Here is a 26,793-nt window from a genome sequence, read left to right as displayed (position 1 = left end):
GCGTAAGCGCCTACGCACATCCAACACATGTCAAATTGGAACTACCGCCCATCTACTGCATAGTTCCATTTTTGATGCACGTCCAAAGTGCGCGTTAGAAAATATTTTCTACCACGTGGCACTTACCCAGCGGTAATCGGCAGTTTATACATGCTGACGCTTACCGCCCGGTTAGCACGTGAGACTTTACCGCTAAGTCAGTGGGTGGCGGTAAGGTCTTAGGCCGAAAATGGACATGCTTTCGTTTTAGTTTTGACACACGTCCGTTTTCGGTTACAAAACAAAAATGCCTTTTTTTCCATGTGCGCAGGCCGCTTTTAGGTACGCCTTAATAAAAGGGCCCCATAGTAAGGTGAATGGAGGAAAGGGAATAATGCAGTAGAACTAAATTACAGTCTTACTGAAATCCAAGTAGCTTGTAGTATTGAATAAGATGTTTAAAATAGTATAAAAAGCAGTTACTATTGTATTAATTGAATTGGGAGTACTATAGCCAGAACTTGAAGAAATAGCCTTGCTTAGGGGTCCTTCCACATAATACCTACAGTCCTTCCTAATAAAATGTCCATAGCCCTTTTTTGGTCTCTCATATCCTTTCCCTATTTCTTCTTACACTGTTCCTTCTATCCTAATTCATTTAATTGTAATTGTAAAACAACTGGTCTGGCTTTAGACTTATCAGTACATTGTAAGCCACTTTGAGTCTTGCATACCTGTGGAAAAAAATGGGATATAAATGTATAAATAAATCCCACAGTAATGTTTACATGTGCGAGCACTACTCACGCGTTAAAAAAATATTTATTTTTTAGTGCTGAGGGTGGAGAGCGGGCATGCCCTGCTCTAATCGGTTAACATGTGAGCCCTTACCGTCTACATAATGGGTAGCGGTAGGGGATCACAAGCTAATGAGAAAATTAACATGTGTCCATTAATGGGGAGAATAGAAAAATCGGCCATGTTATCCTGGTGGAAAAATGGCATTAGCGCATGGGAATGACTTGCGTAAGGATGCGCTAAGGCCATTTTTTATCGCAGTTTGGTAAATGGGCCCCTAATTTTGTAGAACCTGTTTATGTAAGGTTAACTCAGGCAGGTGCCTTACAGATTTGTATTTCACTCAGGCCCTAGAGAGTTTTCCCTTCAACAGAACATGGTAGAAAATTCGAAAGTTCACATTTGAGTCTGTGTTAGCGCTTCTTATTGGTCATTTACAGCTTTATGGGAATAATTTTATAAACCTTTTTACATGCGCAAAGCCTGTGTGACTGCCTGTGGGCATGAATAATACACACACACTTGGAGTGCACCCATTTTTATGTGATCCATGCTTAAGCCTCCCAAGGGACCTAGTTTGGGTGCAGTGAAGGCAGAGTTGTGATATGTGCTCATATTTTCTCATCCACTTGTGTATGTGTGTAGCTTGCCTACCCACAGTTACATCATTATTGGAACAGAAGTAAATTATGCATGGGCTTTTGTGCAATGTTGAGACTGGTTCTAAAACATCAAAACCACCTAAATATATATCTCGTTCTCATACAAAAATAATATTATTTAGGACCATCATCTAAAAAGCAAAATGCATTTTCAGAGAAACACTTATGAATAAAGCTTTTCAACAGATGCTTCAAATTATAATCGTTGGTCCTAACAAAATAGTGAAATAAAGTCAAAACAATTTTTTTTAAATGGTTTTGTTCTAAGATCTGAAGATTTCTGGCTGTTTAAAGCGCAGTTCTTCTGATAGGTTTTTTGATTTGTTTTGTCGACATTGTTTATGGATTTTGGTTTAAATATTAGTAGATTTATTTTGTGCTGTACACACATTTCATTAACTTAGAAGATCTTCCATGTCAGCACTTGTAATTGTATAAAGTGTTGCGTCAAACCAATGCATGCGCTAAATATTTTCTTTCGATTAGATATCCCATTATAAGAGCAGCATTTCGTAAGATTGACTATTAAAGTAAGCTGCATCTGTAATCATAATATTGATGATGTAAAACCTCTAAAACTGCAGCAGTGTTTGACATCCAGGTCCCCTGATATCCCCGGTAATCAGTTAACCAGTAAAAGCCATTCCAACCAATTCATGATTTCCCTGGAATGCAAGAACACTTTATCAATAGGAGAGGGAAGTAATCTTCTTAATGGGTCCATTAAATTCCAAATATGCTTTTCAGAGTCAGCCCTGATCAATGCACATGGTCTAGGAAACCATTCTCTACAGTGCCCAACACATAAATAAAAAATATTCCTTGTAACAAACTCTGTGTGCCCTTTTGGTCACCCTGCCCTTTACAGATATTTCAAGAAGCCTTCCAAAAGCAGAGGCAAGTTATACATTAGCTACTAAAGGATGTTTTCTGTTCTTATTGTACTTTTTACAGTATGAGGTGTTTAGCTTGGTTCCTGTTTTTGTAAAAACTAACATATCATTCACTCTTTTCCTGTTTAATGTTACTCTGTTAGATGTACTGTATTTGAATAAGTGGTTTATTGAAAGGTTTGTTAAATTGAAGATTTTATTTGTTTATCTTCCCTAGGTAATGAAAATAGTCCCCATCCCCATGTATTTTGTCTCCATCCCCATTCAGTTTTTCCCTTTCCCCCCTAATTTAAATACAGAAATAAGTCACATAAAGCTTAAAGAAAAATTCTATTTAACCATGAAGAAAAATGCTGATTATGTAAGTCACCATTCTCTGAGGACAAGCAGGCCTATATCTCTCACAGATGGGTAATGTGGGTCCACGTTGCCGGTCCAGAGCTTGCAACAAGGATATTGAGAGCTTAGAATTTGCTTCCTTTCATCTTCCTGAGGGTGTCTCCAGGGTCTTGCAGATTTCCAGAAAAGATTTAACTAAGAGGTGTTACTCTCTTAAATGGAGGAGGTTTGCTGTCTAGTTTGAGGGCAAGATCCTAGATCCTATTTCCTGCCCTGCACATACCCTTTTTGGATACCTAATGCACCTCTCAGAGTCTGGTCTCAAGACCAACTCTGTAAGAATTTACCTCAGTGCAATTAATGCTTATTATTGGAAAAGTACAAGACTGGTTTTCAGACCTTTCTGACCTGCTCTTTCATAGTTAAAACAAAGGATAGTTCATCTTCCTCTTGGAACAACAGATATGGAGTCCCACGGGGTTTTCCATTATCTCCATTACTTTTTAATGTTTGCCTATGATCCTTAGGTCTCTTGCTGCATGATAAATTTTCACGCTGTATTTATGCAGATGACATTCCATTTGATTCTATTCCAGCAATTGATCCCATATTAATTCAACATTGCATGTCACTAATAAATAATTAGATGTTTTTCTATAAGTTAAAATTGAATACCAATTACACAAAATTTATATGTTTTGATATGCATCTAGAGAATATTCCAAAATCAATTACCATTAACCAAGTTACCTTCAAATTTTCTATAGTCAATACTAGGGGTGTTTATTGATAGTGCTCTAACCATGGAAAAACAGGTTTCTTCATTAGTGAAGAGGTGTGGTAGCCGTGTTAGTCCACTTTTAAAGGTAATCAATAGAAATAAAATAAAACATGGAAGAGAAAATAAGATGATACCTTTTTTATTGGACATAACTTAATACATTTCTTGATTAGCTTTCGAAGGTTGCCCTTCTTTGTCAGATCGGAAATAAGCAAATGTTGGTAGATGACAGTATTTATAAGTGAAACATCAAAGCTTTTCAGTGACAGTCGTAACAGGATGGGGGTGGATAGGTGAGAGACAGGAAGAGTTGGGTGGATGAGGGACAGGGTGATATGCATGGAGATAGGAGGGTGACAAAGCAGTACAATTTTTGGTTTATAATGGGCTAGAAAACCCAGATCTTTAAGTCCTGTCTGGTGGGTGTCAAAATATTTAATCATTCTGACTTCAAAGGTCTTATGTTCCTGTATTGTTTTGAAGTTCCCTTTCAGGATCCTTACCATGAAATCACTGGTACAGTGTTCTGGTTTTGTAAAGTGCTGCCCCACAGAGGTGACATCCTGATTGGTACTCACATTTTTAATATGATGTCTATGTAAATTAAATCTCTTCTTTAGCATCTGACTTGTTTCTCCAATGTAGCAGCCTTCATTGCATTTTTTACACTGAATGATATATACATTGGAAGATGAGCACGTGAAAGATTCCTTAATGTTGAATATTTTTCCTTTGTGCTACAAAACCCTGAGGGAGAGGTACAGTATAGTGGGTGAAGTACTTTATGCAAGAAAGAGGAGTGGGACTTGGAGGAGATTGTTTCTGATGATATTAAGGTGGCCAAACTTGTAGGAAAGACAATGGCAATAGCCAGAAAGATGCTAGGGATACATAGGGAGAGGAATGACCATCAGACAAAAGGAAGTGATATTGCCTCTGTATTATAAGTCTCTGGTGAGACCTAATTTGGAGTACTATGTTCAATTCTGTCCCCGTCCCCGCGTGTTCTGTCCCCATCCCTGTGGGCTCTGTCCTCATCTGCAGAAGCCTCGGACACTTATGATTTTATATTTAAATCTTTTTATTAAGTATAAAAAGGAACAATATTCCGTGCAACTGTTGTTTATAAATCACAAATAGAAAATAATAACAACGAGCAACTAAAATAAGTCCCCTCACCACCACCCTCTAGCCCTTACAACCCCAACAATAGCTGACTTCTACTACCCCAAGGAATCCTAATCGACCCTATTAAAATGTCCAGGGGTACAAAATACAACCTGTTCTGTATGTCCTAGTGGTGGAGAAATGTGCCCTATAAAGCACTGTTATGATTTTTTAATCTGTGGATGAATAAGCCATCAACAATCTCAGGATTCAGTCTAGCTCTCCTGTCTTCCACAGTCATTCCTACAATAGAAAATGTCTTCTCAGAAAATGTGCTGGTAACAGGAATGTACAGGATCCCCCATGCAAATGTTGCTAGTTGTGGCCAGCATGTTTGCTTGTTTTTCCAAAAAATCAAAATATCGTCTGCATCACTCAAACATAAATTTTAACAGTCCAGTTCATTAACAAGCTTCAATGTAGAAAATGACAGGGACAAAGCTTGTTCCCATCCCCACAGGTTCTGTCCCCATCCCCGCCTCATCTCCCTGGGCTCTGTCCCCGTCCCTATGGGTTACCATGAGTCCCCATCCCCGTGTCATTCTCTACTTTTCCATGTCCTGTGCTTTGCCCCATTTGTGATCTAGTTGTATATTTGAAGAAGGGAGGGTTTTTTCTCCATTCCCCTTTTTATCAACCTGCTTAAGTTTCTTCTCTGCTGTATATTTACTGTCTATCTGCTCTGTCAAATCTGTTCTTCCTTCCATTTCTCTTTTCTTTGCTCGTTTCATTTCCTTATGCTATGAGTTTATCTTGTTGGGCAGACTGGATGGACCGTACAGGTCTTTTATCTGCCATCATCTACTATGTATGTTACTATGTTATTTTCTGCAGTCTGTTCTTCCTACCTTTTTCTCCATATTTTCTTCTACTTTTTCAGTCTATTCCCCCTCCCTTTGTACCCTCCCTATCTTTAACTATCCAGTCAGCCTGTGCCTGGGTCTTCTCATCCAGTGCTGCCCTTTTCTTTCCCAGTATCTTGCCTTTAGCACCATATCTCATACCAAGTATATCAACACTAACTTCTAGAAAAAATAAATCTGTGTCCAGCAGCTGTGATGAGGGAAGAGGGAGCAGTGTAAGTGATAACAGCAGAGAGATCATTGACCAGTTGTGCCAATGGTCCTTTTTGTCTGATGTTTTATTATGTTAACTTATTTGCTTGTTTGACTTGAGTTTGATATATTTATTGTGTGAGCCGGGTTGTTGTGATGGCTGAAAGAGGCGGTATATCAGATTTTTTTTTTTTTTTTTTTTTTTTTTAATAATTATTTATTTAATTTTTCAAAAATACACAATATGATGTGACCATACAAATCACATTAAATCCATAAATGAAAAAAAAAAAAAAAATATTTCATTTAACACATAAGGAAACAACGAGAACATTTTTCTGTCCACATAAAAAGAAAAAAGAAATTGATTCCAAGATTTAGGAATTAATTAAAATAAAAAAGGAAAAATAACTAAGTTAATACAGAGCCACTTCCTCTCTCTCTCATACTCCAGCCTGTTGTGTGGGAGGGCATATAACATTCACTTCTCCTCTAGCATCTAGGAAATCTTTAAGCTGTCTAGGGTCCACAAATTGAAATTGTTTACCTTCTAACATTAAATTACAAATACAGGGAAAACGTAATACAAAATTTGCTTTAATGGCCTCTACTCTGGGACGCATTTCCAAAAAGGCCCTGCGTTTCAGTTGTGTTGGCCTAGATAAGTCTGGAAAAATCCTGACTTTAGAACCCATAAACAAGCTATCTAAGTGTCTCAGGGAAAGTCTTAAAACTGCATTCCGGTCTGGTTCCAACGCAAAGGTAACCAGCATAGTTGTCCTGTGTGTAATTACTTCTAGGGAACTTTCTAGGAAGGAAGTAAGATTCATTTCTGCCTCCATTCTTCGTTTAGGTAATTCTCCCATTGTTGCTTTAGTGTTCCAAATGTAATAAGCCCGAGTTATAGGAGGCAGTGAATCTTTATCCATTCCCAGTATATCTATCATATATTTTTTCATCATATCAACTGGGGAAATCAATGGTGATTTAGGAAAATTGAGTAACCGAAGGTTAAGTCTACGAACTTGATTTTCCAAATATTCTAAGCGTTTGTGTAGAAAATTGCTATCTTTAACCAAAGTGGATTCCAAAATCCCCATTTCTTGAATTTTAGTGTCCAAACTTCCAATCTTACAGGATTGCTGTGCAGTTACTTGTGCCTGTATCAGAGCGGCTTCAGAAAGAGTTCTAATGTCATTAGTATTTTCTTGCAACATTTTTTGCATAGAGGAGTGAGTGTCATGAACCATATCCCACAGTGACTCAAGCGTCACATTTGAGGGTTTAATTATTTCACCTGTTGTTGCCAAGGTGTGGGACGGGGGCTCAGATCGTAACAGTTTGTTCACAATATGTTGTGGTAATACCTTTAAGGCCAAATCGGCCGAAGACGTCTGTTCCTGTGTCCCAGTCCGATTAACTGCAGTCCTACCCTCCAACAGTTGCGGATTAAACACTCCGGTATCCGTTTCTGTTTGGGCTGCTGAAAATAACTCACTCCCTGGTTGTGGTGGAGCCCTGCGTTCCACGGGGCTCAAGGAAGCCCCGTCTCCGCTTCCCATCGACGTCAATACGTCGGGGTGTACAGAAGGAGTCGATGTACAGAGAGGTCCCGGTAGCGCCGTTTGAAATTGCAGGGTAGTCTGTTTCAATCCCGAAGCCGGTCCAGGAGTCGAGGGAGCCTCCTTTACCTTTCCCCTTCGCTTCCCCATTAAAACAAGGAGTCGTGGGTCTCGGAAGAGCAGCTAACCACAGCAAAGAAACGGAGCCACTACAGGTGCGACCGTTCAAAACGCCATCTTGGAAAAACTATCAGATTTTAATAACAAGGATGGAAGGCATTTTCTGCAATTCCTCAGCAGGATTCCAATTCTGCAAAAGTTAACTGTGGCCACAGAATCTTGGAAAACTGGGAACTGTGCTTAGTATGGGAACATCATACATGGTCAGGTATAGTGTCAATGACCATATGATGCATATTCAAATTTGTAGCTCCACTGCAGGTAAAGAGAAGAAAATTCTATGACAATTTGTGATGCAAGCAAAACTGACTTAACATTTGCATGCGTAGCATAATTTTTGTAATATGTATTTTTTTTTAAATTTAGTTCTTTTGGACCTTCCAGTCCAACCTTCCACGGAAGTGATGGGTTTTGGACATGGCTCTGCCTCTGCAGCCCAGCATCAGCCTTTCAGGTTTTATGACCAGTCACGACGTGTCAATAGTGATCTCACTGTGCAGCGGTCTGTTTTTGCATCAGTTGACAAGGTTCCAGGTAAGATATAATTTGCAGTCCTGCAGGTGTAACTTAGATTGTGAGCCTATTTAGGCAAGGAAATACCTTGTGTACCTGAATGTAGCTCAGCTTGAGCTAGAATTTAAAAAATGAAAGTCATAAATCTTTAAAATAATTGTAAAAGTCCTCTGCTCAAGGATAAAATTATGTTTTTTTTATATAATTAGCATTCCTGTGCAAAATATATTGATACTAGTAAAGGCATTTTATTTAGGCTGCAAAACGTCCTCTGAATCTGATGCTTACAGAGAACAAGGGCCTGATAGTCAAGTTTGCCAACATAATAATTTAAGTGCCAGTTTAACTAGTACCACTGAATAGACATCTGACTGGCAGCTATCTAAAATTTGGCCTGCTGTTTCACCTCAATTTAAATGAATGACATCCATTTAGCACCTGAATCATTAGAGTGGGTCCCAACGTTTACACGCTGATTGTGCATTGAAGTGATTATAATAATTCTATGTATGGGTGTGCACATGCACACTTAAATGCCACAATTCTGCCTAAGCACTATTCTGTAAATACACACATACAGGTAGGCAGAATAATCTGGGCAGGACACACACTTTAACGCAAGAGCACTTAATCCAGCTCTACTTCTGGCATAAGCGCTCACTCCTAAATTATGGATGCATATTTCACCTGTTACACTAGCAACCTATAAAAGAAAGTAGGCATCCTAAATAGAGACGTGCTGGTCAGCCCCTTCTGGCTTTGGCCGTTGCTTTTTCTACCTGTTTGAAAGCTTTAAGGTCCTTTTACAGCCATAATAGAACAAAACAAAAACATCCAGTGCGAAAATCTAAATGGTTTGGGCTAGACCTGTTTTGAGAATGAATAAGGCACAAAAAAGGTGCCCTAAATGACCAGATTACCACTGGAGGGAATCAGGGATAACCTCCCCCAATACTCCCCCAGTGGTCACTGATCCTCTCCCACCCCCCCAAAAAATGTGAAAAAAGATATTACCAGCCTCTTTGACAGCATCAGATGTTATAGCCAGGTCTATTAGAGCAGCACACAGGCCCCTATCTCCCTCTAACTGTCACACTTGTTATGGAAACTGTGACCCCCCCCCCCCAAATTCACCAAAACCCTACTGTACCCACATATAGGTGCCCCTTTCACACATAAGAGTTATTATAGTGGTGTACAGTTGGGGGGGCAGTTGCCATGGTCACACTCTTGTCATCTGACCACACTCAGTTCAAAATGAATGAATTCTTTCAGAGCTTTCTTGCAAAGCTTAAAAACCTTTCACTGCCTATGTGTAGCAGTTCACATGCTGCCACAACTGTGCGGCTCCCCTCGGGTCAAACAACTCCAGAGAAGATTTCTTGCTATACCCCATTAACTAACTCACAGATCATAGTGGTTTTCATCATGCTTACTGAAAGTGGTAAGTAACAAGAGAAAGGAAAGGAACTACAATTTATTGACAGGAAAGAGGAACATTCATCCAAGATTCATTTATAAGAAGAGAGAAGAGAAAGGGTGGGAAAGCCTAAGGTGGAGGGAGGGGGGGAGAGGGCAAAAATGGGGATGGTGGTGGTGATAATTCACAGCTAACCATCTTAAGTGGATTTAAGTGCTTGATGAAGTAGCCAAGTTTTCAAGGCAGATTTAAATGACGAGAGAGATCAGCACTGCGTGGTAGGGGCATGGAGTTCCAGAGGTAGACAGCAATAAAATAAAAAGCACGATGCCTAGTAGATTCTATATGAGCAAATCTAGGACTAGGGAGACATAAGCGGTGGTTGTTGGGGTATAGGGGATAGTTAGAGCACATAAGTAGGAAGGGAGGCCTATTTTGAAAGCTTTGAAAGCAAGAATAAGAGTTTTGAAGATGAACCCTTTCTGTACTAGAAGCCAATGATGTTTGTACAGTAATGGGGTGACATGTTCAAATTTGTTACAGGTAAGTAGCTTTGTTCTCTCTGAAGACAAGCAAGCTACCACTGTAGTCACATACACAGGTGTCTTTGGTAGAAAAGGAAATCAACCAGAAATGTTCCAGTGGGTGGGATATATTTATTTATGTATTTATTTATTGTAAATAACTCAGTAGATGGTGATCTCTCATACATATGTTTCTAGCTCCAGTGGATGCCATGGACTTAACCACCTTCTTCCATGTTGTCTAGTCAAGGAAGCACTAAATACCTAATAACTAGGGGACATAAAAAAATAACTACAATCTAATGAAAGCCTGCCCTATAATCTATAGAGAAGAAAGAATACAAATAATAGACCTCAGATGTACAAAAAATTAATAATGTGAAATATAGGAAGGACTTCAGTCCAAGAGCCACTCATATGAAATTGCCTCCAATTTTGCAGACTGTTCAAAGTGCTCTCCTTACATCATAGAACGTTCCCAGTGCTCGAAACAAGCATTCTCTATTCTATAAACATAAGATATCCATTAATGAGTCTTGTATTCAATCTTCAACATTCGCCAAGTGAACCATTTAAATCCCACACAGGGATGCCATTTCAAATAAACATTGCTTCCAAACAGTACAAAAAAAGGTGGGGCTGGAACTTATCTTAAATTGTACAACAAGTCGTACTTGACAGAGTCTCCATTTCGATTACTACTTCTGCAGGAGCAATCTCTGAACAAATGCATTACTTAGCACAGCCCACAAAACTTGGTGTCCGATGGCAATTTGGTTTGAAATGCCTAGGCAGCATTAATCTAAAAAAGGATCAATGTAAGGGGACAGAAGAGCTTTTGTATTATCCAGGGAACAATATTGGATTTTTACTTTACAACCATTTAAACCTAATGGTTTAAATGGTAATATTGAGTGGTTAGCAGAGCAGTGATTCATTTTTGTTGTTAATAAAGTTATTCTAATGATATCATTAAGTTGATTCTTTTAGTGGCTCTTGGACTCGGGTGAGTCCTTACTGAAGTCCTTCCTATATTTCACATTATATTTTTTTCTATACTTGAGGTCTATTATTACATGTATTCTTTTTCTCTATAGATTATAGGGCAGATTTTCATTATGCTATCCAGTCAAACATGTTTCTCTTGCTTGGGTTACAGACAATGATGGTGTTGATCCCTGAAACAAGCAGAAATGTCAATTACTGAATGATTTTCACCATCCAGATTAGAACGTAAACATAAGAATAGCCATACTGGGTCAGACTAATGGTCCATCTAGCCCAGTATCCTACTTCCAACAGTGGCCAATACAGGTTACAAGTACCTGGCAGAATCCCAAAGAATAGGAAGGTTCAGATGAATCTTTGCGTGACCATTATCAGTGATCTCAGAGTAAACTATATCAGTTTTTATTAAAAGACAAGGCTACTTTTGTGCTACAATATAAGATAAGGTAACACATAATCATATTTATATTGCTTTTCTGTAGTGACTATTAAAGGCTTTTATTTAGTCTCTTACATGTAGAAAGAACTCAATGTCAGACAAATGTGTTTAAGTTGCTGTTCACACAGACAGATAATAAAACACTGATAGCGATAACCAATCTTTTCCAAATAACTTAAGTTACTAACAGTTCCCAAGTTTCTAACCATACAGGAAGAAGGAAACCACGAATAGTCATAGTCCAAAGTAGATTTGCATTAGAAAGAAACACAATATTGTCCTCTTAAAGTGGAAAGTTACTGAACTGGTGCTGTGTGGAATGAGAAATGTGCTGAATCTATTGTATGTGGGTACCGTGGAGTTCAAATGTGAATCTACTGTGGCATCTTTAAACCCACATGCCAGAATATTTCATTCCAAGAGCACTCACTAGCTCTTCAATTCAGCTTTGAATTGCAAAAAACAGAAATTGAGTTTGAAGCAAAAAATAAAAAAATTAATAATTTTTGAATGGAAACCCACTGTAAATCTACGACAACAGTCAAGTTTGAAGTCCGTAATTTAACAAAATCCATAACTACCTTGCATGCAGAGGTGCAACAGCACAGGCTTTTTAAACCCATAGCACTGGATTCCTGGTTGGTATCATGTGAACAGATTACAGTGTCAAAATACAAGTGGGCTTTTACATAAACACAGCTTTCCCAGAAAGGCTGAAATATTTTCCATGGGGCACAGTGTCTATAAGGCCCACAGTTATTGCATTTTTATACAGAGCAAAGCTTTTTAAACTGCTAGGATTTCAATAAAGCAAATTTGCAAGTAGACAGTGTTGTACTGCTCTATGTATGGAGTTTTCTGAAGGTAATATCATTTTTAAATAAAAATCTTTATTTTCTGCAATTTGGAAACCTGTTCTGGGCATTGGAGGTAATTCTGTAAGGAGCCCCTTAGTTGTAGGTGGTATTTTAGTCATTTACATGTGTTCATGGTCACTTCTAGATACCGATTAGCAGAAAAGTACATGCTACATTTTGGTGATGCAAGGTTGAGCGTGTGGACAGAGCACACAGGTATGCACATAAATTGCAGCATACTTGAATTTACCTGCATTCTAGCTTACAACTGGACACAGGTATTTATATCAGCTATTGGGCTGGTGTAAGTGATCATGTCTTAAATGTATGCAGGTTGTCGACCAGTATTGTATAAAGAAAAGTAGGCACCTATTTATAGGATAGATTCAATATAGGCATCATAACCAGTACCTTTAGTTGGCACCCTGTTACAGTGTTACCCTCCATCCACCTAATTCTTTAACCTTAATGTCGTTTGTGCACTAAGATTATAGAATGTTAGCACATACGAGCATGAATGTAATATTCAATCACAGTGGTATTCTGTAATACGAGTGTGCATGTCGCATAAACCTCTTTAATCTCATACTCGCTGAAAGAAGAGGGATAGGCGCATAGACAGGGCAAGGACGTGCAAAATCTTTATGTGCTTAGCTTATAGAATTGTTGCGTTTTCTCGCTCAAGTGCTACATTTATGTGCCTGCATTTATGCCGCTACTGACGTGGCATTAATGGGTGTGCCTTACTGCCCAGATTCTGTTATAGAATTGCTCCCCATGTACTTCTATCAGAGTACACACAAAACTCAGTGTTTCCTATAAGCATGTTAGAGTGCTACTGGAATAGAGTTCTTGTGATACGCACTAACTCCTGAACTAAGAGAAAAATCATGTGTTTAAAAAAATAGTGCTTTACTTTTGAAAGTGTATATAGCACTATAATCTTTTGCCATGTTGCTGTACTTTAGAGTTGGTCTGAAGTATTTTTATTCTCAAATAATTTCCCAAATTGTTCTTGACCCCTCACGGTTCTTGACCTCTCACAGTTATAGCTCTTTCCGAATAATAGCTTGTATTATTGAGAACTTGTAATTCTCAGTATTTTTAAAGTGTGTTCCCTTTAGGGAATAGGGTGTTGGAAGTTTTCAACAGATAAGCTCTTTGACTTGTTCCTCAAAGAACCTGTAATCCCTGCAAGTTTCAAGTTTATTTTAGAATTTACTATCCTGCCCATCAAGGGATGTCTGAGCGGCTTATATTCTAATACATAAAGATAAAATTAATAAAATAAAAAATAATGTCTCTTCCAAATACTTATATTAAGGGATAATTGTCATGGCTGGTAGTAAATACCTAAGATCAGACATAATTCACTCACTCCTGTGGTTGATTAATCTACTGTCTATAGAGAACACCCATTATATAAGGAACTCATTTACTAATTGTTGAAACTCACTAAGGGCCCCTTTTACCAAGCTGGTCAAAGGGAATCTCACTTTCTTACAGGAAATGGCTGTGCGGCCATTTCAGGGGCAAGCCCTTACCACCACCCATTGAGGTGGCGGTAAGGGCTCCCACACTAACCTGGCAGTATCCAGGCACTTCCCGATTACCATCGGGTACACTCTGGCGCTTACCGCCGCTTAGTAAAAGGAGTCCTAATAGCCCTGCAGAAGGTGCTATATCGAGTATTTGAATAAACTACAGCAGCGCTATAGAAATGCTAAGTAGTAGTAGTAGATAGCACATGCTGTTATATTAAATAACTCCCTAAAGTCAATATCCTATATAATAAAGCTCACCTCCAACGTTCTGAGGCTGCCTGGTGGCTTCCGGTGGTGGTGTCCTTCATGGAGTAGATCGTGACGTCAGGGAGAGGGGAGGATCCACGAGTGACCAATGTGGAGGTGGAGTAGGGAAACGTCAGGGAGAGGGGAGGAGCCGCGAGTGTCCAATGTGGAGGTGGAGGAGTAGGGAAACGTCAGGGACAGGGGAGGAGCCGCGAGTGTCCCCTGCCCAGGAATCCGAACGGAGCGCCAGTGAGGGCCAACGGTCTGCGTCCTTCTCTCCTGCAGCCGATACCATGGGACATTGTCAGGTAGGCGAGCAGCTGGCGCGCGCTGCAGCACATGGGAGCGGGGAGCAGGATTCGGATACCAGCGGTCGCGCTGATCGTGGAAAACCTTGCTAGCGCCCGTTTCATTGCTTTGTGAAACGGGCCTTTTTTACTAGTAAAATTATAAAGTACAGTTTTTTTAAATTATGTTGTACAATATAGCAGTAATTTCCTTCTAGATGAGTAAATATTATGTTCACTTTTAAAATTGTACAAAATAGTCTCGTACAATTTTTTTTGTATCAAATCTTATTTAAATGTGTTACTACAAATAATTATGTTCTGTTTTCATTTTCCAGATTGTGAGTTTTAGTCTGTCAATATAATTTTGCAAATCTCTCCAAAAAAATGTGAAGGCCCTAACCCAATAAACTAACCTAAAATACCTATTTCCACAAACCCCATTTGACAGCAGGGGTTTCTAATGATGATAAATATGTGTTAAAATAAATCCTGTTTAAAATGCTATATATGATTTTCCTGATGAAATACCACCCATAATCTGCAGTAATATCAGGTGACACACAGATAAGAGGAAACGACCAGTGTTCTGGTGACTTAGTTCTAGTGTAATTCAAAGAAGTTACCTCTAATGACAGTTTACAATGAAAACTGTGGTTGTACCAAGTATATGTTTGTTTATCAGTAGATATACATTTCATTTCATTTATTAAATTGATTTCTCAGAGAACAATCAGGACAGACGTATCCTTGGCGCATTGTGTCTTTAAGAGGCTTTTGTCAACGGTCCCACTGCGCATGCCCCTTTTAGGACTCACCATTGAGCCTTTTTTTCCCCAAAATTTATTTAAATTGGCTAAACAGACATAATCTGAAATACAATAGCAACAAGTTGGATTGCAAATAAATAACATGTACATTAAGGAACCCTCTCCTCCGTCAAGTACACATTTCCCCCCACCCACCAACAAAAAAAAAAAAAAGCCTTTTTCAAATCAAGTATAAATCAACAACTAACCCCCCCCCCCCCCCCCCCCCAGCCCCGTGCTATGGAGAAAGAGGTGGTAACGTCTTAATAGATTATGAAAGAGTATCAGGGTGCAAGGTCCAGGCTGTATAAAAATCCTAAAGTTTATGATAGGCAGATGCGGCTATTTTGGAGGGCAGTTAACTTAGACATCTGATGAAACCATTAAGCCTTTTGATTTAGCCACAGTTCTTTTTGGCATGCCCCAGAAGACCCCCAATGGCTTCGAAAGAAGCACCCAGTGCAGTCGGGTGATACCCAGCACTGACCCACACAATTGGTGTGTGGGGTGCTTAGGGCCTGGCTATGACCCATCTAGCTGTGTTCTCAAAGAGCACAGAGAGCGCATCAGGCTCGCCAGAGGGAACTTTGTGGAACCTTGAAGTTCTGTCCATCGGCATCGGAAGCACCAGCCCCGCTGTCTGCCAATACTGGGAGTGCACCAACATCGAGGAAGTCTCCACCTCCTTGGCTTAGGACGCTAGTTAGCAAGCCCTGGAACCGATCTGCATTGGACCCGACACCAAGACTTAACGTGCGATAAACTCAGTTCTATAAAGACGTGCGTAAGTGGTATAGCCCAAAATTGCAAGGAAGATGTACATGTGGGCAGAGCATGGATGGAACCCAGTTATACATGCCTTGCCACATTTAGGCCCACTCAGTTACATCAGCTCTAAAGCTGGAGTAACTACGGACACCTAAATTTAAGACGTGCCAATGCTGGGTTAAACTAGCATTCTATACCTGAATCTGGACACCCAGATTCAGTTATAGAATAGATGCTGCCCATGTGGCACTAGGGTGCCTAGAAGGAGACGCCTACTTCTAGAGTTGCCACTTTTGTACACACAACTTTAAAATAAGGTGAAAAAAAATTGCTGAGTAACCCTTTTCAGACACCCTGATTAGCCATAGTTTAGTGGTTCTCATATACAGTGGGGGAAATAAGTATTTGATCCCTTGCTGATTTTGTAAGTTTGCCCACTGACAAAGACATGAGCAGCCCATAATTGAAGGGTAGGTTATTGGTAACAGTGAGAGATAGCACATCACAAATTAAATCCGGAAAATCACATTGTGGAAAGTATATGAATTTATTTGCATTCTGCAGAGGGAAATAAGTATTTAATCCCTCTGGCAAACAAGACCTAATACTTGGTGGCAAAACCCTTGTTGGCAAGCACAGCGGTCAGACGTCTTCTGTAGTTGATGATGAGGTTTGCACACATGTCAGGAGGAATTTTGGTCCACTCCTCTTTGCAGATCATCTCTAAATCATTAAGAGTTCTGGGCTGTCGCTTGGCAACTCGCAGCTTTAGCTCCCTCCATAAGTTTTCAATGGGATTAAGGTCTGGTGACTGGCTAGGCCACTCCATGACCCTAATGTGCTTCTTCCTGAGCCACTCCTTTGTTGCCTTGGCTGTATGTTTTGGGTCATTGTCGTGCTGGAAGACCCAGCCACGACCCATTTTTAAGGCCCTGGCGGAGGGAAGGAGGTTGTCACTCAGAATTGTACGGTACATGGCCCCATCCATTCTCCCATTGATGCGGTGAAGTAGTCCTGTGCCCTTAGCAGAGAAACACCCCCAAAACATAACATTTCCACCTCCATGCTTGACAGTGGGGACGGTGTTCTTTGGGTCATAGGCAGCATTTCTCTTCCTCCAAACACGGCGAGTTGAGTTCATGCCAAAGAGCTCAATTTTTGTCTCATCTGACCACAGCACCTTCTCCCAATCACTCTCGGCATCATCCAGGTGTTCACTGGCAAACTTCAGACGGGCCGTCACATGTGCCTTCCGGAGCAGGGGGACCTTGCGGGCACTGCAGGATTGCAATCCGTTATGTCGTAATGTGTTACCAATGGTTTTCGTGGTGACAGTGGTCCCAGCTGCCTTGAGATCATTGACAAGTTCCCCCCTTGTAGTTGTAGGCTGATTTCTAACCTTCCTCATGATCAAGGATACCCCACGAGGTGAGATTTTGCGTGGAGCCCCAGATCTTTGTCGATTGACAGTCATTTTGTACTTCTTCCATTTTCTTACTATGGCACCAACAGTTGTCTCCTTCTCGCCCAGCGTCTTACTGATGGTTTTGTAGCCCATTCCAGCCTTGTGCAGGTGTATGATCTTGTCCCTGACATCCTTAGACAGCTCCTTGCTCTTGGCCATTTTGTAGAGGTTAGAGTCTGACTGATTCACTGAGTCTGTGGACAGGTGTCTTTCATACAGGTGACCATTGCCGACAGCTGTCTGTCATGCAGGTAACGAGTTGATTTGGAGCATCTACCTGGTCTGTAGGGGCCAGATCTCTTACTGGTTGGTGGGGGATCAAATACTTATTTCCCTCTGCAGAATGCAAATAAATTCATATACTTTCCACAATGTGATTTTCCGGATTTAATTTGTGATGTGCTATCTCTCACTGTTACCAATAACCTACCCTTCAATTATGGGCTGCTCATGTCTTTGTCAGTGGGCAAACTTACAAAATCAGCAAGGGATCAAATACTTATTTCCCCCACTGTATAATTAATTCTGTTTTTGGTGTGTGTGCTCTAATCTTGAAAATGTGTCCTTTCCGAAAGAACAGTGTAAAACTTTGAAAGCAGAGTTATGATGTCCATTTGCTGCTTTTGTTCAGTAATGAAGGTGGACATATTCAGAAGTTCACAGAGATATGAGATCTGAAGAGAGAGAAGAAGCTGTGGTGCTGAGTTGTTAATCATCATTGCCACAGTAGCTCTCTCTGCAATCATATTTACATTTTCTCATAACCATTTCATTTGTGATACATAATGCTTTAACGCATTGGACTCCTGATACAGATACCTTTGCTGAAATACAGCTGTGTCAAATTGTGCTTCTGCATGACCTAAATAAATAGAAATGGTTCATTATCACTTTTGGATTCCTTGGACTAGTTATTTTTGGACCTCACTTTTGGTTTTGGTATTTTTGTACCCGCTGACGTGGCCTGGTTAGAGGGACATTTGTCTTTGTAGTTTCCTTTGAAGAATTGCCAACAAAGCGAGTGCATGCTTTGTGCCTTCTTTTTCTGCATGCAGAGGAACAAATGAAAAACACCACGGACCATACACATATACATGTACTACTACTGCTTAACATTTCTAAAGCGCTACTAGGGTTACGCAGCGCTGTACAGTTTTACAAATAAGGATAGTCCCTGCTCAAAGGAGCTTACAATCTAAAGGACGAAATGTCAAGTTGGGGCAGTCTAGATTTGAATAGAGGTATAATAGTTAGGTGCCGAATGCAACATTGAAGAGGTGGGTTTTGAGTAGGGATTTTGAAGATGGGTAGGGAGGGGGCTTGGCGTATGGGCTCAGGGAGTTTATTCCAAGCATAGGGAGAGGCGAGGCAGAAAGGGCGGAGCCTGGAGTTGGCGGTGGTGGAGAATTCTAATTCTATATATGGTTCTAAAAGTTCCACGTGCCCAATTTGAACTCAATTTAATTGCATAATGAGCCATTTAGCACCAATAATTGGGCACTAACAATTATTGGCAATAATTGAAATTTATGTGTGCATCTTTTGTAGATGTTTGTGTACATTTTTACACACAGATCCAAAAAGGGGAGTGGCAGTAGGAAGGGAGTGAGCAGGTCAGGGGCGTTCCTGGAACTTAGGTTCAGTGTTACAGAATTAGGCAGATCTGCGCCTAATTTAGGCATGAGGATTTCCACCAGATTTCAGTTGGTGTAAATCCTCGCACCCAAAATTGGTCGTGGATCCTGGCGCCAAACTCGGAGTGCTGTTTATAGAGTAGCACTTAGCACTAATTTTTTCAGCGCCGTATACAGAATTTAGTCCATACTTTCTGGCATGTTACTGTATATATTAGGAAAATATAGAAAGGGACTTGTATGTTTAGCAGCAATTGCTATGGGGTTATTCTTTAACTGGGTGCCTGGTAGGGGCCTAGTCTGTAAAAGAACTTAGGTGCCTATTTATAGAATACTAGATGAACTGTTAAAATATGTGCGTATATGTTAGGCGTGAACTCTTACACATACACAGTATAGAGCAGAGTGAATATGAATAATGAACATTGTGCTTCAGGATAACAAATTATAAAAGATGCAACATGAAATCAGATCAATTCAATAGGATTTAGCACAGTAGAGCCCTAGATTATTCGTGTTCAGCTGAATACAAATAATGTATTTGGGGCACTATTTAGGGCCTAATCTAATACAAATATTCATTACAGCCCTAACACACACACACACATATATATATACATAGTATATACAGCTTTGAAGAAATCACAGTTCACTTCAAAAGAATTCCCTCCAGGATTTTCTTGGCAGCCTGTCTTTTAGTAGTCAGAAAATGCAGTTATTGCTGTTTGGAATTTACCGGCGAACTGGCATCTCTTTGTAGCAGTGTATAGTTTACAGTACATCACGTGCAACTTTGCCCGTACGTTCGGTGATTTAATACAGCATGCAAATATGGATTAGACACAGCAAGGAGCCAAACTTCTGTACTGTCATCACATAATATTTTAAAATGAAGATTATCAATAAATCAGCAAATCAGCAAGCAGAAATGATTAATGTACAGGGATGCGTGCACTGTAAGCATAGTGCAATTTAACAATGTAACAGGGCTGGCAGTTTGGTGTAATGGCTTGAGCACAGAACTGTGACATTGAAAACCCTACATATTTCCCCTAATCATTGTTTAGCTGTTTGATCTTTACCAAATCAATGAAAATCCCTTTAGCCAAACTCAAAGACCTACTTATTAACCACAGGTTGTCAAATCCCATGCTGTTTTACTGTGAGAAACTGTACCCATGTAGATCCCCTAGTACATTTATCTTTGCATTGCTGCAGCCTGGAGTATTGTGTGTTCCCAGCCATAGCAACACAAGGAAGGTAGGCCGCAGGCTGGGCCCACTATCGTTGAAAGAGCTATGCAGCATGATAATTAATTGCCCTCATCCCTGGTCCCTTAAAAGCAACTAGCATCCCTCAGCTCCGTTTCCCCAATGTACTGATAAACCCAGAGTGTGCAACTGAATGTCTAAACCCCCACCCCCTTCTTTACTCCCTCAACACCTATTGGGGTCTCCTTGGTGGGTAGTAGGTAGGCAAAAGTGTGACGCCTGTTGATTCTGCTCAGGTAGCTCCTTGTTTTGAAATGGTGGCTGACCACTTGCGGTGGTGTCATGCCAAATAAAAGATAGGCATTGCTTCTGTCCCTCCTTAGGCAACTGGGAGGGCAGTTGAAACATGAAAAAAATTTTCAGTATCAAGGATGGAGGTTTTTGACATTGAGGTGTTTTTGTTGTTGTTGTTTTTTCAAGAATTAGAGTGTGGGGTAAGTGGGGGTGTTGAAGGGAGGGTGCTCTTATTTTTCAAAGAGATTGGAGACAAGGGGAGTTTTGAAAAATCTGAAGTCCGGAACATAATTTAACTGTAACAGTAGAATACAGACTGTCACACTAGTCTAAATGGGATAGTGGGAACGCTTGAACCCAAATAGAACCCAAATAGAGAAATGTTTATTATAAAAATAATGACATACATTACACAGTTGTCGAAGCTAAAAAAAAAAAAAAATCACTGTCTTAACAATGTGATTAACTTCGGGTTCCAAAGATAGAGTGGAATCCAAAATAAAATCCAGAACCTTAGACGTTTGCTTAACTTTTAGCAAAAGGTCCTTAGAGATATCAAGTATGTCTGGAATACAAGCAGTAGCAGTATCTAATCAAAAATGTTTGGGTTTATCCTTATTCACTTAAATCCAAGAATAGAACTAAGATATTAGACATCAAAGTAGAATGACCATCGACCATTGGAATTAATAGCAACATGTCATCTGCATATGAGTAAAACCACTTTCAAGGATGACCTAAGTCAAAACATGCCATATAGACGTTAAAAAGGATGGGGGACAGCGGAGAGCCCCGTGGAACCCTGTAAGGCGGGGTCTAGCTCTCAGAGAGTGCTTCTTTCATCTTCACTGTATAACATCTGTTAAATACAAATTCTGAAAACCAGGACAGAACATTGTCTGTAATTCCAGTCAAACTTAATTTAACAAGAATATCATGATCCACTGTCATATCATACTGTAACAGAACAGAAGCAACACCCTTTGCCAAGAAAGATCTAGCATCAGAGACCAGTGCTAAAAAAGCAGTCTCGCTGCTATGAAAAGTCTTAAAGCCAAACTGGTGGGGCTTAATCATTGATGGAGATCTGAAAACTGAGAAAGCTGTTCTTCAACTATGGCCTCAGTTATCTAAGATAATAATGGGATACTAGCTACTGGTCTGTAACTGGAGGTCATGCTAGGATCTAGAGTAAGATTTTTTAATGGGAGTCAAAATTTTCCCTCCCATATTTATTATTCAAAAAGTTTGTAATCCAATCTAGTACCTGAACTGGAGGATCTTTCATAAGATATGCTGGACAGCCTTCAAGAAGAGAGACGGATGCCGAAAATCAGGTTAATGATTTTATTTTACCAGCCTCTCTATAAGGAAAAGACGTACATGACCTATCTGCAGGGGTAGGTGAGTCATCTGATGTCGCGCTCATAGTTAAACCAACCACTGCAGGCAGGTCTGGTAGAACCAAATCTCTAAAAGAAGTAAAATATGAAGCATAACATAATAAAAATTCATTAAAAATCTGATAAGACTTATTCCACTTAGCAGGAGGACAATAGACATTAAAAAAACAAATGGCTATACCTGAAAAGTCAGAATCAGATAATTTGCAGCATAACTCCAAATCTAGACTAGTAATGAAGTCTAACAGAGTCAGCCTGAAAAAAATCTTTATAGGTTACTACAACCTCTGCACCTTATTAACTGACCTGGAGCTACTCAAAATCTTGTACCCATGAGGACAGAGTTCCTGCAATATAATGGAATCATTATCAATGATCCGGATTTCAGTAATGAGAGCAAAACCTGTCTGTGAATTCCTTGTTAAATCCCTAATAAAAGCAAGTTTATTATGTTGTGTTGCAGCAACACAACACCAGAATATGTATTTGGAGAGTGAGAAATCATGTGCTGTATGCCTGAGGAGCAAGAGCCTGCATGTGTATTTCTCCCTCCCCCTCCTCACGTGTGTTTCTGTCTCTTTCTCTGATAGAGCATATGTCTTATAAAGTAAAAGTTTCCCTGTGAAAATTTGGCCCAAAGAAGCCATTGTATCTGTGCATGCCAAATGGAAGGAAGTTTACACCTTGGAAATTTACCTAGGTGATTATTTATCCCCTCCCCCTGATATTTAGCTGATTATCCTTTGTCTTATTTATCATCCCTTTCCTAATAATTCCTAGCATCCTGTTTCCCTTTTTGCCCACCGCCACACACTTGGCAGAAGATTTCAGCATATTATCTACAATGACACCTAAATCTTTTTCTTGGGTGTTGACTCCTAAGAGGGACCCTAGCATCAAGTAACTATGATTTGGATTATTCTTCCCAATGTGCATCACTTTACATTTTTCCACAGTAAATTTCATTTGCCATTTGGATGCCCAGTCTTCCAATTTCTATGGTCCTCCTGCAATTTTTCACAGTCCACATTTGTTTTAACAACTTTGAATAGTTTGAATAATTATTAGAAAAATAATGGAAAACCCCACTGAGAATATCACAGTACCTCTCTTTTGCTCCTTGATATGATTGTGCCTTGAGTGTTGCATATGATTCTGGTCACTGCATCTTCAAAGGTATAGCAGAATAATAAAAAGTACAGAGAAAGGCATAGGAGCCAGCTCTGTGGATGCTGAGCACCCCCAGTCTTGGACAGTGTCTCTTTTATTGAGTCCAGGAAAGGATAATTAGTACACTTTTTGACACCTCTAATAATTTTGAAATGTTGGTGCCTATAGAGATGAGTGACTAAAATAATAAATGAGATGGAACAACTCTACTATGAGTAAAGGTTGGAGAGGACTGAGAGGAGATGGTCTACGAAATCATGAGTGAAGTGGAACGGATAAATGTTGATGGTTATTTAGTTTATTAAAAGATTTGCTTAACTGCCTTTCCAAGCAAACAAGCCGCAAAGTGTACAGGCTAAAATACAGTATAATGCATAATAAATAATAGAACTGTACCAAATAGTGTATTTTACTATTTGGCCGAATACAAATAATAAAACAAATAAGAGAAAGATAGTTTCACTCAACAAACAGTTAAGCTCTTGGATTCATTGCCAGAAGATTTGGCTTCCGATCAGATACCGCATACAGTTCAAGCTTCTCCTACTAACCTACAAATGCACTCGATCTGCAGCCCCTCCTTACCTCTCTACCCTCATCTCCCCTTACGTCCCTACCCGTAACCTCCGCTCTCAAGACAAATCCCTCCTCTCAGTACCCTTCTCCACCACCGCCAACTCTAGGCTCCGCCCCTTCTGTCTCGCCTCACCCCATGCTTGGAACAAACTCCCTGAGCCCATACACCAGGCCCCCTCTTTACCCATCTTTAAATCATTGCTCAAAGCCCACCTCTTCAATGTCGCTTTCGGCACCTAATCACAACACCTCTACTCAGGAAATCTAGACTACCCCAACTCGACATTTCATCCTTTAGGTTGTAAGCTCTTCTGAGCAGGGACCGTCCTTAGTTATTAATTTGTACAGCGTTGCATAACCCTAGTAGCGCTCTAGAAATGTTAAGTAGTAGTAGTAGATTTGGTAAAACTAGTTAACAGGGTAGAGCTTGGTTAAATTCCTGGAGGAAAAGTCCATAAACTATTATTAATAAGGTAGACTTGGGGATAGCCAGTGCTTATCCAACAGTAGAAGGTATGGAATCTATTTAGCTATTTATTTTTGAGATTTAGCTCTTGTATTTCCAGTAGAAGTTCAAACCATGTTACATTCAGCTATAATGGTATTCCCTGTCCCAGAAAACTTGCTAACAGAGGGCCTCTTTTACAAATCCGCACTACCGATTCTCGGTGCAACAAATGAGAGGAAGCCCGTACAATTCCTACGGGCTTCCTCTCATTTGCCGCACGGGAATCGCTAGCACAGCTTTGTGAAAGAAGCCCAGAGTTACCACAGTTTCCATTTTCTGCAATGGAACCTGCTTACTATTAACACACATTAACAGAGTCGCCCACATTAGGATATTTAGGCATAAGTTGGTATCAGGCATTGGAGGGTTAAGTGTGTTGCCCAAAGCCATAAGGAACATCAGTTGGACTTGAATTCTGATGTCCCCATCTCTAGGGTCCTGTGCATGGAACAAGAAGCATTTTCAAGAGCAGCCAACGTCTAACCCTCATAGTATTTCACCATCTGCTTGAAAAATACAAAGGAACTCTTAGCCTGCATTTCTTTGATATTTCGTGTCCCTACCATACTGTTCTAGCAACCATGCCTATATACACACAAGGCAGAAGCAGTACCAGCACTTTTGAAACTAGGCTCTCTAAACTTGAACACCGCAACTACGAGTTTGGACAAGAGGATTAGTATCTCTTGATCTTTTTTTCTTGATCATGACAGAACTCATCAGTCTTAGGTTGACTAAGGACACTTTACATGAAGGGCCAAGAGGCTTTTCTCATTATATACCTCAGTACAAAGGTTGACCTGCCCTTGGCTATGTGTAAGGAGAGGATTGTGTGCTATTTACATTATTCATTAAGCCCCATCATTGAATAAGAGAAAGCGAGAGCAGGCCTATTGTTGATTTGTTTCCCCTGTGGGCCACTTACCCAGCAGCAAAATCCTGTTCTCTGTATAAAGATTTCTGTTGAAATGAAATTTACATGTAACAGCTGAAGTGGATGAGTGCTGGAAGCCTGATTCCAGGAATGCATCACTTTCTTTTGCAGTTTCTTTCCTTGATGGAAATTAAAATACCTGATGCATGACTTATTCAAACATCAAGCTTTCCGGGACAAAACACAAAAGAGATAGCATATTTAGGCCCTAAATTAATCTCTCTGTAGGGATTTTGTATTAGCAAGAAGGTGGAAATAATTGCCTATTAAAGTTCTTTGTATTTGATTGGGGGTTTATTAGTACTTTAGCATTCCAAAACCTAGAATAATTCTTCATGAGAGTAACAAAGATTTTTTGGTTTGTTTGGGGGGTTTTTTTTGTTTGTTTTTGTTGTTTTTTCTTTTGCCTTTATGGATTCACAAACATGGGAGCTTATTTTTGAAATAAAGCAAACCTATCTTCTATTCATAAATTGAACTAACATGGCAACCACACTACTTTTTACATAAATTAAAATTCTGTCAGATTAAGTAGGCTGGTGGGTAAGTACAAATACAGAATAACCAACAAAGCATAACAAACTGAGGACTCCTTTTATGAAGCTGCGGCAAAAGGGGGCCGGTGCTGCTATCGGCATGTGTTTTTGAGGTGGCGGTAAGGGCTCCCGCACTTACCCAGTGGCAGTGGCGTAGCCAGAAGTCAATTTTTGGGTGGGCCAACAGGTTGGATGGGTGGGCACTAGACAGTGGTGTGCTGGTAAATGTTTAACAACAGGCTCTCTCCCCGGTCCACCTCTGCGCCCCCCCCCCCCGTCCACCTCCCCTCAAAATTGCAGAGCTGGCTATAGCCAGGGAGAGAGCCTGGGGGGGGGGGGGGGCAATGCATTACTGTCTCCAGGAAAAAAAAAATTAAATGATCCCAGGTTCCAATTCAATTCATGTTTAATGTGGGATAAAATGCCATAAATAAGTAAATAAATATAAACTTTTAATGTTGAGCACCTGATTCTCAAAGTGGACATATTCCAAACACTATAATGAAAATAAAATGATTTTTTTCTACCTTTGTTGTCTGGTGACTGTTTTTCTGATCATGCTGGCCCAGTATCCGATTCTGCTGCTATCTGTCCTCTTAACTCCGTTTCCAGGGCTTCCTTTCCATTTATTTCTTTACTTTCCTCCTTTCTTCTTCATTTCTTGCTCTATATCCATAAGTAAAAGCTGGGTCCTCTGCAGACTTGACTGTCTAGTGGATCCAGCTTCTGCCTATTTTCTTCATCCATGTGCAGTTTTTCTCCTCTCTTCCTTTTCCCTCATCTCATCTCCTACCTCATTCTTCCATCCCCTCCATCCATGTCCAGCATTTCTTCTCTCTCCCTTCCCTCTCTTCCATCCATGTCCAGCAACCCTCCTCTCCCCTTCCCTCCATCCAGCAACCCTCCTCTCCCCTGCCCTCTCCTCTCCCCTTCTTCCACCATGTCCAGCAACCCTCCTCTCCCCTTCCCTCCATCCAGCAACCCTCCTCTCCTCTTCTTCCACCATGTGCAGCAACCCTCCTCTCCCCTTCCCTCCATCCAGCAACCCTCCTCTCCCCTTCTTCCACCATGTCCAGCAACTCTCCTCTCCCCTTCCCTCCATCCAGCAACCCTCCTCTCCCCTGCCCTCTCCTCTCCCCTTCTTCCACCATGTCCAGCAACCCTCCTCTCCATCCAGCAACCCTCCTCTCCCCTGCCCTCTCCTCTCCCCTTCTTCCACCATGTCCAGCAA

General features: G+C 40.4%; 1 protein-coding gene across 6 annotated transcripts in view; it reads left to right on the top strand.

Moving 5' to 3' along the window:
- CLEC16A (C-type lectin domain containing 16A) overlaps window positions 1-26,793 on the top strand; it is a 365,691-nt gene that overhangs the window by 278,326 nt on the left and 60,572 nt on the right. For all 6 annotated transcript variants that reach the window (XM_030211400.1, XM_030211398.1, XM_030211399.1 and 3 more), the window contains one exon: window positions 7,783-7,950. In XM_030211400.1, coding sequence (XP_030067260.1) covers window positions 7,783-7,950 — 168 coding nt within the window. The remainder of the gene's footprint in view (window positions 1-7,782; window positions 7,951-26,793) is intronic.

The sequence above is a fragment of the Microcaecilia unicolor genome, chromosome 8 (assembly GCF_901765095.1).
Source record: "Microcaecilia unicolor chromosome 8, aMicUni1.1, whole genome shotgun sequence".
NCBI lineage: Eukaryota > Metazoa > Chordata > Amphibia > Gymnophiona > Siphonopidae > Microcaecilia > Microcaecilia unicolor.
The sequence above is the reverse complement of the archived record's forward strand: the minus strand, read 5'-3'. Positions and strand labels throughout refer to the sequence as shown.